Source organism: Eucalyptus grandis, chromosome 3 (assembly GCF_016545825.1).
Source record: "Eucalyptus grandis isolate ANBG69807.140 chromosome 3, ASM1654582v1, whole genome shotgun sequence".
Taxonomy (NCBI): domain Eukaryota; kingdom Viridiplantae; phylum Streptophyta; class Magnoliopsida; order Myrtales; family Myrtaceae; genus Eucalyptus; species Eucalyptus grandis.
This window is the reverse complement of record NC_052614.1, coordinates 18,932,690-18,947,069: the sequence shown is the minus strand read 5'-3', so window position 1 is coordinate 18,947,069 and position 14,380 is coordinate 18,932,690. Positions and strand designations below refer to the sequence as shown.

General features: G+C 38.2%; 2 protein-coding genes across 4 annotated transcripts in view; both read left to right on the top strand.

The window, feature by feature from the left end:
- Nucleotides 1-14,380, top strand: part of LOC104431507 (disease resistance protein RPV1-like) — a 108,835-nt gene that overhangs the window by 20,883 nt on the left and 73,572 nt on the right. Inside the window, exon 2 of the mRNA XM_039310334.1 lies at nt 8,930-9,094. The gene's annotated coding sequence lies outside the window, so the exon portion shown is untranslated. The remainder of the gene's footprint in view (nt 1-8,929; nt 9,095-14,380) is intronic.
- Nucleotides 3,626-6,114, top strand: LOC120292197 (disease resistance protein RUN1-like). Of its 3 annotated transcripts, none has more exons than XM_039310332.1 (3): nt 3,626-3,969; nt 4,108-4,898; nt 5,004-6,114. In XM_039310332.1, the coding sequence occupies exons 2-3, from the start codon at nt 4,174-4,176 to the stop codon at nt 6,097-6,099; spliced, it is 1,821 nt and encodes a 606-aa protein (XP_039166266.1). In that variant the 5' UTR covers nt 3,626-3,969; nt 4,108-4,173; the 3' UTR covers nt 6,100-6,114. The 3 variants fall into 3 exon arrangements, with proteins under 3 accessions (XP_039166266.1, XP_039166265.1, XP_039166267.1); XM_039310331.1 differs by having other exon boundaries at nt 3,889-4,030; XM_039310333.1 differs by having other exon boundaries at nt 3,895-4,041.

The following is a 14,380-nucleotide window of genomic DNA, read 5'->3' as shown; positions in this document are numbered from 1 at the left end:
CGAAGTCGTTCGAAAGAACGCGCCTTAGTAGGCTCCGCGCCCCTTCCGCGCCATGCCGTGGAAATCATCGCAATCTCAGCGGTTCGATTAGTTGAAGATTCTTAAACCGTTGGATGGCAAGAACTCAGCATTGTTCAAGCACGCACAGTAGAGTGTTGTAATGTCATTTCTTTCTAAACTTTCTGTCACTGGAATGTATTTGATATTGGCTAGTTTTGACATTTCTCTCAACTATTGGCATGAATGTGGGTAACACAGTGAGAAGCTCGAAATATTGAGGAGGATGTGTTTCTTCGATGGCTCTATCAATTTTCAGATTTGCTGGAAGTTTTCTCTACATCTTCTCTTCCAATTTTCAATTTACTATTGGTGCTTCCAAGTGGCAACTTAGGGTTATTTCTTTTTATAATTTGTTTTCGCTTTTAACTTCTAGCTGGCGAAGTAAAGAAACCATCACATATTTCCTATAAAACTCGACCATTTTCATCAATCATTTGTTGCCTAAAATCTTTTTTCCTTACGGAAGAAGATGTGAAGGGTTTGAATATTGTATCATAAAGTGAAATGGGAAAAGAGTGACTCCTATGAAAATCATTGAATAATTTTTAAACTTTAATTCGTTTCATGGAACCTATTTGAATGGAACAACAAAAATATGGTTCACTCATTAAGTTTTCAATTACAATTCATGTACTCCAGGTCTAGTAAGTATCGGATGTATAGCAAACCCTCATGGAAGTATGAGAAGCAACTCAAATGAAAAGTCATCGTTTCTTCTTCACTCCAAAAGCTGATTACTTCATTAATGTCAGTATGCAGAGCTTTGAGTACTTCATTTCTTTTCATGTTTTGCAAGTTAAGTGTACAAAAAGGCTCCTGTTGAATACGATAATCTGAAATTTACATCAACGCAAATAATATAAAAGAGAATATGCACGAATATGAATTAATTGATGAGGTACGTAATATGGAATGTGTTTTTCAATTTCACACTTCAAGTCATATCGAGGGATATATTTCTAATTAACTCGAATTCGAGAAAGTTCATTTGTAATCCGACTTACTAGCAATACGTGACTGTCTATGTTTTGTTGTTAGGATTGTTAGATCACTGCAATGCCTGAAAACACGTGGATTAAACGACATTGTAGATTGATTCATATGTCTCAAAGTCATGAGTTAGAGTTAAAGTGGACTGTAAGTTGTATGAGAAGGAATCCAAGTAGTGCACTTGTAAGAATGAAGTAGGTGGAGACGATGTCAGGGAGATTCATGAAAAAAATTGGGTTGAACAGATGCAAATATTTTGGATATTTGTAGCATAAATTTTGTCATATTAATGCATTTCGTTAATCGGTTTATAGGATCTTGAGGAGAAGCTTCAATTGCGTTCACTAACATCCCAAGAACTGTAAATGGACGTAAGTGATCACTGACACAGTTTCTAGGGTTGCCTTTTGCACATTTTTTCAGATTTCAGTCTTTAAAGTTAGGCATTAGGAATTCATAATGTTTGGGTCAATATCAGCTGTCAAATATTTATCTAATTGGACATCTGATTAATGTTGGCGCTTGGTATAACTCTTGTTTATCGTTAATACGACTTATTATCCATCCAATCTTAATCCTAAATTGGGGCTGTGCATTTCATGCATTCTGTACATCTCCAGATAAAGGAATCTGTTTGGACCTTGTCGTAGGACATGTGATAGTGATCAAACAATATAGACTTTAAGTGTCAAGGTTTTTCTCGTGCTGATCATGGGATACAATGTTCCATCTCATGCTATTGATGTATAAGCTTTTGATCCTAGAATAATGAGGCGCGGTTAGTCACTTGCGTACTAAGCCGTTGAGCCTTTTTTCTCTCCTCTTATCAAGGCATGTGTAAGAATTTTTGTACCTATGAATAAAGAAGTACCTGCTCTTAGGAGATTTTATGAACTAAGCTAGTCTGTAGGGCAGCAAAAGTAAGCTGATACTTTCGAGCTTTAATGCACAAGGTGTCGACGTAATCACCTGTTGGTGTCGTGTTTAATGTTGTCTCTCTCCATTAATAGCTTCGATTTTTCAAATCACATCTTCTAATGCTAAATAAGCTAAGATTGAACCCTCCTCTATTGTGCTGCGGGAAATTATATTTTGGTGAAGAGCATATTGGCGGAGAATGTCAACATGAAATAAAAAAGTGTGATTAAAGATGACATAAAAGGAGAAAAAAAATATCACCAAATTTTTATTCAATTATGGAGAATTGTTGGTCAAGAATTTAGGGATAATTTTAAAAAAGGGCATGGAGTGCCTTCATTTTCTCAAATAAGAGCCTGAAAATGATTTTGTTTTAAATAAGGTTCTGAAGTATTATCATTTTTTTTAAATAAGGGCTTGAAATAAATCTTGTTTCAAATAAAGACCTAAAGTGGTTATGTCTGTTTTGAATAGAGGCTGAAGTGGTTATGTCTATTTCAAATAAGGGCTTGGAGTAGCTATATATGTTTCGAGATAAGGGCCTAATCTTCGGCGATCAATGGTATTTTTGTCATTTATCATTCCCCCCCTTTTTCTATTTCTTGTTCTTGTTCTTCCTCTTTGCATAAGCCATGGGCAATACCCACAAAGGACTGGGTGAGGGTTGGCCTTGCCCAATTCGACAAGGGCCACCCACATTGGCCATAGACAAGGCAATCCTTGCCTTGAGGGAGGCTGCCCCTCGTGGCCATTGGCGAGATTGGCCCTCGTCAATAGGTGAGGCCAACCCTCACTAGATCTAGCAAGGGTCACCGCACCCGAGGCTGGCAAGGGCTTGTAGGCCCTCGCTTGCTGCTGGCAAGTGCTTGCAGACCCTCGTTGGCCCTTCCGAGCGGCCAACGAGGTTGTCAAGCCCTAGTTTGCCCTTCTTAGTAGTCGGTGAGGGTCGCCAACCCTTGCCAGCCTTTGTTAGTGGCTACTAGTTGATGGCGTAAAAGAAAAAAAAGAGAAATGAATAAAAAGTAAATTTTGGACAAAAACACTCTTGATCGGTCGAAAAATTTAGTTAGTTGGCAATTGGCAAAGTCAAGCCCTTATTTGAAACAATCATGGCTACTTTAGGCCCTTATTTGAAATAACTAAGGCTACTTTAGACCCTTATTTGAAACTAGATTTACTTTGACCCCTTATTTGAGAAAATAAGAACATTTTGGACTTTCTCAAGAATTTATTAATGCAACACCAAAAGAATAAAATTTATGTAAAATGTTAAAAGCTATTAATTTAAGGGGAGAGATAAAAGTGGCTTGGGTGGAGGTAACGATTTGATAATTTTTAAGCAAAAAGTAGTACGGAGAAATCTAGTTTAAGGAAATTATTTTGAAAAAGATTTATTTTAGAGTTACCTTTCTAGACGAATAAAAGGAAAAAAAAGAAAAAGCCTCTGGGTAGGCTTTTTATAACAAAATCCTGTATAATCCCCCGATTCATACGCTCTTGTCTAACTCATGTAAATTAGCAGTGTATAAGAGAATGAAAGCAAGTCAAGTCAAGTTCAGCCAGTCCTGGATCTCTCAAATTTCAATGAAAGCGCGTAGACAGGTTCGAAGCACCTTCCCAGTAACATGGTGTGAATCGGTGGAGGCAGGATCATGCGAGTGTTGCTCGTCAGTTCTCTTTTCCACTTTTTCTTATTAATATAAAAAGCAAGTCAAGTCACGATGCTGCTGAGTATTGCGTGTCTCCAAGTCAATGATGCTACTTCGACCAAAAAAAGAAAGAAAAAGTCATGATGCCGCGGAAATTACGCGTGCAATGATTATTCTTTCCGTGGCATGGCTCACAGCGGTTCGATTAGCATGGAGAGCTTTGGACCGTTGGATGGCAAGAACTCGATTGTTCGAGCACGCATATAAAAGAATTTCGCGTGTTGGTAAATCCTACTTCAAAGGCTGAAAATCGGTGGAGATACCAGGGTTGTGTTGTTTGAGCACTCCTCAGGCGGTCAACCGACTCCTTGCTCTTTTCTGTTTCCTACTTTGATTGCTCCATTTTCTTCTGAGTAAGCAAGAGGTGTGCGAGTTCTTATATTTTCGTTCGAATTAACTGAGTCATGAAAGACATTTGTGCGATTCGCAGATCTGGACCGTGAAGGCTGGCTTTCTTTTAAGGCTCTGCTTGATCAATCTCTTATTTTATAACAGAATGAGAATCTCGTTGGTCAATCACTCCATGATGTACTTCCAATCAAGAAAAAGGAAAATGTTCTTTCCGTTCTCTTCCTGTCTCTCCAATTCCTTTGTTTTCTCGTCACTTCATTTCCCTTCGTCACTTCATTTCCCTTTCAACTTAAATTGCCAATCGCATTGTAAAAGAAAAAAACCCACTCACTCAGAAGATCCGAATTCCGGGGTGTCTTCCTCATTGACTGCTCCGCATGGAAGAGATCATGAAAGGGGAGACGAATTGCCGAAAGGGAATACCTACGAAGTGTTCTTGAGCTTTAGAGGGATAGACACACGCAAAAATTTCACCGACTATCTCTATACTAGTCTTACCGATGCAGGAATTCATGTGTTCAGAGACGACAATGAGCTCTGTGTTGGTGAGGAGATTGGTCCAGAGCTTCTCTGCAACATTACGCAGTCCACGATCTCTATCCCAATTATTTCCGAGAACTATGTTTCCAGCAAATGGTGCCTTCGTGAGTTGGTTCAAATGTTAGAGTGCAAGAGGAGTAAAGAGCAAATAGTGTTGCCCATATTTTACAAAGTGGAACCCTCACAAGTGCGACATCCTACAGGGAGATTGAGAGAAGCTATCGATGCACATAAAAAGAATATGGAGGAAACGGTTGTGAAGGAATGGGAAGAAGCACTCAAAGAAGTTAGCTCCTTGAAAGGATGGGAATCGGAGAAAATTGATAATGGGTACCTTCTCCAACAAAACATTGTTTAATTATTCATAAATAGATCTTTTTTCAAAAAGAATACACATATTGCTATCCTATACTGATATTCATTGTTATTTGACAGGCATGAAGGAGCATTGGTCAAAATTGTTGTCACAAAAGTTCTAAGTGAGTTAAAAGGAGCATTTCAGCTAATTGTTCCCCAACAGTTGGTTGGGATTGATGATTGTATCGAACATATTATGAGCTTGATAGATGCTAAATTCAATGGTACATTGATTATCGGAATTTATGGAATGGGTGGCATCGGTAAAACGACTCTTGCGAAGGTATTATACAACAAGTTCTTTGGTCAGTTTAAGCATCATCACTTCGTGGCAGATTGTCGAGAAGCATACCAGCGCGAGGGTATTAAATGCCTACAGAAGCAGCTCATATCTAGCCTAGGAAGTCCATGTAATGTGTCTAATGTGGACGAGGGGATCCGTCTCATCAAATCTCAATTTGCACATAAGAAAGCACTCATTTTTCTTGATGATATAGATGATAGTGCTCACTTGAAATATTTGGTCGACCGTGATTGGTTTAAAGTAGGAAGTATAGTCATCATAACAACCAGAAACAAGGATGTTCTTGGCCAAGCTAGTGTAGATCACATGTACCCACTCAAAGAGTTGTCTTTAGATCAATCATTGATTTTATTTAGTAGACATGCATTTCAAAAGGATTCTCCTCCAAGTGATTATGAAGATATCTCTCGTGATGTCGTATCTACTACTGGGGGGCTCCCATTAGCTCTAGAAGTTATAGGTTCATTCTTATGTAGAAAGAGAGAAAACGTATGGAAAGATACGTTGAAAAAATTAAAGAAAGTGCCCCATGAGAAAGTGCGAGAGAAGTTGAAAATAAGTTACAAAGCATTAGAGTATGAGGACCAACAAATATTTTTGGATATCGCATGCCTCTTCATTGGATCATGTAAACAAAATCCAACTTATATGTGGGATGCTTGTGATTTTTTCCCCAAGAAGGGGATTGAAGTATTATGTCTTATGTCCCTAATTAAAATTGGCGGAAATGGAAGGCTATTGATGCATGATCAATTGAGAGATCTCGGAAGGGAAATTGTTCGTATGGAAAATCCAAAGGAGCCTCAAGAGCGTAGCAGATTGTGCATCTATGAGGAAGCCCTAGATGTGCTTGACAATTGCGAGGTATGAGTTTTCTCTACTTTTCTTAGCCAGTGCATGTGGGTCCATCTTCCCTTTCTTGCTTGAAATAAAAATAAGTATCAGTCTTGAGTCCCCATGAATTGCTGCTTCTCTAAGCAGAAGAGCTTTTTTGATTAATCATTGTTTTTGCCTGATTCTAGAAATCTATGGTAAAAATGAGCAAAATTTAGATGACTAGTACTTCATTGTAACAAAATCAACACGAAATATAGCATCAAACATCTGTAGCAATAAAAAGAATCATATATAGAATGTTTGTAATTATCAATTTTCCTTCAACGTATAATGAAAAACCCTCATCGAAGAAATACATGATAAGAAAGGAACGTAAAACACATGCGTATCTTTTGTGATGACATTCTTGTTTTCATTTTGATATTGACAATTGCAAACACAGTAAACACCAAAAAAGTGAGGAAATTCTACAATTGGGATTCATACATATATTGATGGCAAATTTGATAGGTGCATTCGGACGGTTAGAGTTGTATTGGTTCACATATATATTATAGGAGTAAAGGAAGTGTTATTTCACATACATAAGGGCGTGAATTTTGAAAAATATATTTGAATTACTATATGCATGAAGAGAGGCCTTCCATTGTATTTGCAAATGGACGCAAATTTGGAAATTCAGAAGGTGCAAACTGCGAATGGTATAGGTGGATGAGGAAAAAGTTTTGGAGACAATTGCTTGAGCTTCTCATCTTTACATATATTAGATAAATAATATGCAACTACAACCTTTCATTTCACAAGAATGAAAGATAGAAGCCTACGCGATAGTAGTATGATAGCAAATCGAAATCAATGCATTTTATTTTATTTTAATTGGTCTCATCTCATCATTCAAAACTTATGATCTACAATGTTTCCAAAATGTAGGGCACCATAAAGATTGAGGCCCTTTCTCTTGGCAAATATGATGAGGGAAGAACATACGCAGCCAAAAAGTTTAAAAAAATGACCAAACTAAGGTTCCTTCAAGTGGATGGTGCTAATTTCACTGGAGATTTCCAAAGCTTACTTCCTGAGTTAAGATGGCTTCAGTGGAACCGCTGTCCCTCGGATTTCATTGCGGTCAACTTTCATCCAAAGAAATTAGTTGTACTCGATCTGTCAGATAGTGCAATTTCGGAGCATTGGGAAGGATGGGATCCACTCAAGGTAAGACGTAAAGAAGGCATTGAAGTTTTTTTTTTTTTTTTTTTTTTTAACATAACATTTTTTTCCTTGTACATTTGAAAATTGATTTTCATAATTAAACTAGCCATTTCTCTTTAATTTCATACTATTAAAGGAAAACATAGTGCCCGATGAATACATCTCTTCCATTTGAATTTGTCATCTAGTTTTTGATAATATAAGTTGCTTATGTCTAATAAGAAAATATCTCATTTGAAATTTTATTTGAAAATAAATGCAGTTTGCACTTTTGCACTCTAACATTATTTTGCAATTAATATGCTTAAAAAACATTTATCTATTGATGTGGCCAAACACTACTATAAGTGACATTTAAAATTAAATAGGACAACAGTGAAGGAGTAGAGGAGCATACCGGAAATTTTGAGGAATTCTAAAAGGTCGAAAACATGAGGAGGAGCAATAAATCACAGAGTTGCGATAGTCCAATTACACGACGTATCATTTCTTTATTTCTAGAAGGCGCCGAGCTCAAAGTTCTCAATCTCCACGGGTGTCTATCTTTGAAAAGAACTCTGACTGTCCACTTTCAAAAGGTTGGAGGTTTTGAATCTCGAATGTTGTAAAAATTTGAAAGAGCTTCATCCTTCTATTGAAATTCTGACATCATTGGTTGAGCTAAAACTTTCGAATTCAAAGATTACAAAATTACCTGAAAGCATTGGGAATTTGCAAAATCTGAGGATCTTGTATATTAAGAAAACTGGCATAACGGAATTGCCTGATGCCATTGGAACGTTGACAAAACTCCAACAGTTGGAAGTTTCAGGTTGCGATAACCTGGAGCGACTACCTAGTAATATATGCAAACTGATTTCGCTAAAGGAGCTCTCCCTTTTGTATTGTGAAAAGCTTCAAGAGTTACCTGAATTGCCCTCCAGCTTAAGGGGACTATATATCACCTGCCAAGGGCAGTCTTTGCCCCATCTTTCCCAGCTAACCCGTCTCAAGACACTCCATCTTAGCTATTGCCGTCGACTTGAATGTGTCCCAGAGCTTCCCATTGGACTATCGGAGCTTCATATTCATCGTTGTAGAGAATTGAAAGCCTTCACGAATTTGTCAGACTTGAAAAACTTGCGACATGTCATTATATCTAAAAGCTCATCTCTCAAAGGATCGCCCGACGTGTCTATGCAGATAAGAGCACTTGGCTTGAAAGAGCCCAACGACTTTTTTGGGGTTTTAATATTCGAGCGTTAGCAGACGTGAAGAGCTACGGGGGGCAGAAGAGAAGGACGGCTCGACGTCCATGGAATCTCTCTCTCTCTCTCTCTCTCTCTCTCTCTCTCTCTCTCTCGCTACTAGTCAGTCGCCCTGCTGGTTTCCCAGGCTCGAAGATCGAAGCCACCGTTCGCGTCGCCCATCCACCGCAGGCAGGCGGGCAGGTCAATCGGCGCGGCGGAGATGACGACGGTGACAGCGACGAGGCGACGCCATGGCTGGCAACGCCCTCTCCATCCGCTCCGGGTAAACGCACGCATGCGTCTTTCTGTGGTCTCTCAGCTTCATCTGCATTTTAGAACCATGTCGCTCCGGCGCGTGAGCTCATCGATTGTTCGGATTGGAGATTTTAGTTTTCTTAGTAGTAAATGTGTAGGGCGTGATGTAGATGATCGATCAATCGCATTTGAAGTTTAGAGTCGATCCATCTCATGTCGTAAATTTGCAATTGCAGATAGTTGGGATGGCGGTGTTCAGTTTCTACATCTTCCTGAGACTGTTGCTTGGGAGCGGGGCTGCTGAAATCACCGTGACGACAATATTCTCTTTTGTGGTAACTGTTGGAGAAATCCTCATGAAGAGTTTTGAAGTTGACAAAACGTATCCATCGATCTAGTCGAAATCTGCAGACTCGTCGGTTAAAGTCGAAGACTTAGGACAGCCGAGACTCAAGACTCAAAGTCTATCCTCATTGTGAGTCTCTAATCCGTTGAAGAAAGGTTATCCGTAAGGCGAATGTTTTGTTCGGGATTTAACCTTATCATCGGAGAAGATCTCGTGGCTAGAGAAGACGTATCGAATCCTTTGATTGATCAAGTTTGATTCAATGACTGAAGATTCGATGATTGTCTAAATATTATTGGAAGGTTTTACTTATGGAAACCGAGATCCTGATTGTATGGGCGAGCAGGATTGATGGGCTATCAACACGTTCCTTTAATAGCTCGAACAATCTTCCTAATTGATTCCGTCCAACGGGTAGATTGGAGGAATTCCTTTGGTAAGTGCCAACGGGTATGATGGCATAAAGAAGTATATAAGGAAGTCGTTCTTAGTTGTTCGAGGTGTGCGCGATAGAAGAATTCCAAAGTCTGAAGCTCCTATTTGTTTAGATAAATCCCTTGAGCGAATACTTGTATACAAAAGAGAGTCTATATTTGTGAGAGACCTTGAGGAGGTGTGGTAGAACATCTACATTGTGGAATCAAGGCAAAGCTGTGCTGTAACTTCTCTTTTGATCATAGTGAAATCCAGTTGGTGGGCTGTCAGTGCGGAAGAGTGGACGTAGGCTTGGAATAAGCCGAACCACTATAAATCCTGTGTTCAATTTTCTCTTCCTTACTCTCTCTACCTCGATCGTATTTCAATCTGTTAAGAATTGCTTCCGTATTTGAGACAAATTGTTTGTGCGCCTATTCACCCCCCCCTCTAGGTGTTTATACTAGTATCAATTGGTATCAGAGCCTATGTACTTACTTTATTTGAAGTGTTTTACTTCATAGTAAAAGATCTATGGCTAGTATGCTAGCACCAGGGCTGATGGAAGGGCAAAGCAATACCAGACCACCTTACTTTGATGGAAAGGATTACAACATCTGGAAGAACAAGATGAAAGCTTTCATACGATCAAAGGATCCTCTGGAATGGGACGTTGTAGAAAAATGAATTACTCCTACAACTGCATCAGTCTCTGAAAGAGGAAAAGATACTGAAGAAACCAGCGGAATGTCTCAGGAAGAAATAACCAAGAGACAAACACTCGATGCAAAAGCAATTTACTCTTTATATTGTGCTTTATCACCAACTGAGTATAATAGAATATCTTCTTGTGGTACAGCAAAAGAAGTTTGGGACAGATTGCATATCACCTATGAAGGAACAGATCGAGTGAAGGAAACAAGAATCAACATTCTTCTTGGTCAATACGAAGCCTTGAGAATGAAACCGGGAGAATCAATATCGACATGTTTAGTCGTTTTACAGATATTGTGAATGGTCTTGAAAATCAAGGTCAACCAACTTCGATCCCATGAAGGTAAACAAGCTACTGCATGGACTCTCCAAGGATTGGAATCACATAAAGACTTCGATAAGAGAGACGCGAGAATTATGCCACTATCTCGTTGATGAGCTGATTGGAACTCTTGAGTCCTATGAAGTGGAAAGGATCAATGAAGATGAAGATCCAAAAGGTAAGAAATCCATTGCATTAAAATCAAATGATGATTACGATGATACTGATTCGAAGATGATATGGACGATGAGGAGCTTGCTCTCATGATAAGAAGATTCAGAAAACTAAATAGAAAAGGAAGAAGGTTCAACTCAAAGAAACAAGGCTTTCAAAGACAGCGAGACCAAGTCCGTTGATCATGAGGAACCAAATAAAGATGTAGTCTGCTTTGAATGCAAGAAAAAGGGACACATCAGACCCAACTGTCCTCTTTTGAAGAAGAAGAGAGGAAAAGCTGAAAAATTTCGAAAAGCTCTCAAAGCTGAAACCTGGAGTGATACTGAGTGTGAAGAAAGTGATAATGAATATGCAAATCTATGTCTGATGGCACAATCAGACTCAGACTCTGGATCAAACTCAGGATCAGACTCAGACAGTGAATTTGAGGCAAGTAATTTTAAAATTCCTGTCAAGGTTTCTAAATATATTGATGAACTATGCTTTAGTCTTAAGACTTCTCTCAAAAGTATTTCCAAACTGAAAAAAGAAAACTCAGCTCTAAAACAAAAGGAAAATGTTTTAGCAGAAAGAGTTAAAAGTCTAGACTTGTCTGTTTCCAATCTTAGAGAAAATGAAGGAAATCTTTTAAAAGAAAATGCTTTCTTAAAAACAGACTTATCAAATATATCAAAGAAATTTTCTATAGGGTCTGAAAAACTTGAGAAAATTCTTTCAGCACAAAGACCTTACTTCAATAAGTTACGGGTCTAGGTATGTGAAGAAACAATTCCCTTGATTGATTTTCCTAAAGTAAAAGAAAGAATTAAGAAAAGGCTTTCGAGTGAGGCTTACAAAAATCACTTCAAGAAAGTCTTTGTAAAAACCGTAGGTAGAAATGCTCTCGGATATTCTAAGTGCAACAGTCCAGGATCACTTTGAAAAGAGTGTCCTATGGTATGGAAACCTATTAAGAAAGTATAGGCTAATCTTGTTTATCTTACTAACACCAAAGGACCCAAGAAAAATTGGGTACCAAAGAAAGCTTGAGACTTTTTGTTAAATGCAGGTCTCCATCAAGAAACAGTAAAGTGGTATCTTGACGGCGGATGCTCAAGACACATGACGGGAGACTCAAATTGCTTTATAAAGCTTGCTCAAGTAAATGGTGGAAAAGTTTCATTTGGATGAAACAGCAAAGGAAGTATTGTGGGATTTGGAACCGTGAAAATTGGAACTCTCATAATAAGTAATGTTTCCTTAGTGGAAGGACTCAATTACAATCTTCTCAGCATTAGTCAATTGTGTGATACTGGTTTCAAGATCTTCTTTCAAGAAGGAACATGTTACGGAATCGGCAAAGACACTACTCAGTCTTTCTGGGTCGAAGACATGGAAATATCTATCTTCCGGATGTGAAACCAAATGAATCGCAATGTCTTATCTCAATTCAAGACGAAGCAAGCTTATGGCACAAAAAGCTTGGTCATGTCAACATGAAGCAATTAGCCAAAATCTCATCAAAGCAGCTTGTTCGAGGTCTACCCAAATTGCCATACCAAAAGACTGATTCATGCACTCCATGTATTATGGGAAAGTAGGTAAGAAATTCTTTTAAGCCAATAAATTATGTCTCTACTAATCATGTACTACAGTTACTGCATATGGATCTCTTCGGACCAACCAGAACTCAGAGTATTGGGGGTAAGAAGTATTGCCTAGTAATTGTTGATGATTACTCCCGTTTTACTTGGGTTTATTTCCTTGCAAGTAAGTCCGAAACCTTTTCGTATTTTGAAAAATTTGCTAAAAAGGTTCAAAATGAAAAGGGATGTGTAATCTCTTGTATAAAAACAGATCATGGAGGTGAATTTGAAAATCAAGATTTTACAAAATTATGTGATGAATCTGGCTGTAAGCATGTGTTTTCCTCTCCATATACTCCTCGGCAAAAATGGAGTTGTGGAAAGAAAGAACAGATCTCTTCAAGAAATGGCTAGAACTCTTTTAATTGAAAGTAAAATTTCTTCTCGATTTTGGGCTGAAGCTGTGTTTCAACAGCTTGCTATATCATCAATAGAGTCTTCTTAAGATCTATTCTTGAGAAAACCCCTTATGAGTTATTCAAAGAAAAGAAGCCTATTGTTTCATACTTTAATGTATTTGGTTGCAAATGTTTTGTATTGAAAAATGCAAAAGATCAAGTTGGTAAGTTTGAAGAAAGATCGGATGAAGGTATCTTCCTTGGATATTGTACTTCAAACAAAGCTTACGAGTCTATAACAAGAAGAGTCGACCAGAGGAGTCAATGAATGTCAAATTTCAAGACTCAATGCAAGATGAATCAAGTCGACTCATCAAGAAGAGTCCGAACTCGCTCAGCACCCTCCAAAGTCTACAACTCAAGAAGCATCTCGGACTACGGAAAAACAGCATCGGGTTGTTAGTGAAGATCCAAATAAAGAAAGAGATCATCAACCAGACAAATCAATAAGTAAGCTGGAAGCATAAGTCCGGTCATCCCAAAGATCTTATAATTGGCGAAATTAATGAAGGAATTTGCACCAGATCCAAAAGGCGAGAAGAGTCTAGTCTTTGTGGCACTCGTTTCGAAATTGAACCAAAGAGCATAGAAGAAGCTTTATCGATGAAAGCTGGATTGAAGCTATGCAAGAAGAGCTCGAGACAGTTCAGCATAAATGATGTCCGGGAATTGACATCCAAACCAAAAGGTAAAAGCTGTTATTAGAGCCAAATGGGTGTTCGAAACAAGATGAACGAGAAAGGGAAAGTCGTACGAAATAAAGCAAGACTCGTGGCAAAGGGATATACGCAAGAAGAAGGAATAGACTATGATGAGACTTACGCTCCGGTGGCAAGGTTAGAAGCTATTCGATTATTACTTGCGTTTGCTTGTTATCGAATTTCAGGTTATTCCAAATGGACGTCAAAAGCGCCTTCCTAAATTGATTTATCCATGAGGAAGTTTATGTGGAACAACCGCTAAGGTTTGAAGACCCAAAGAAGCCAGGACTCGGTCTTGGACTGAAAACGCTTTGTATGGTTTAAAGCAAGCACCTCGGGCTTGGTACGACAGGTTAAGTAATTTCCTATTACAAAATGGTTTTGTCAAAGGTAAAGTAGATACGACTTTATTTATCAAGAAGGAAAATAAAAGTTTCTTACTTGTTCAAATATATGTGGATGATATTATTTTTGGATCCTCTAATGAAAGTCTGTTCAAGAAATTTTCAAAGTCTATGCAGGATGAGTTTGAAATGAGTATGATGGGAGAATTAACATTCTTTCTTGGTCTTCAAATAAAACAATTGAAGAAAGGAACTTTTATTTTTCAAGAAAAATATGTTAATGATCTTGTCAAAATGTTTGGACAGGAAAAGTGCAAAAAGACCGACATACCAATGTCAAGTTCTTTAAAGATAGACAAAGATGAAGAAGGGAAGAAAGTTGATCAAAAGCTATATAGGAGCATTATTGGATCACTTATTTATCTTACTGCTTCTAGACCTGATATTATGTTGAGTGTTTGCATCTATGCTAGGTTTCAATCAGATCCTAGAGAATCTCATCTCAGTGCTGCGAAACGCATCATTTAATACGTCGCTTCATCATCAAGCATCGGTCTTTGCTATCCTAAGAAGGAGACTT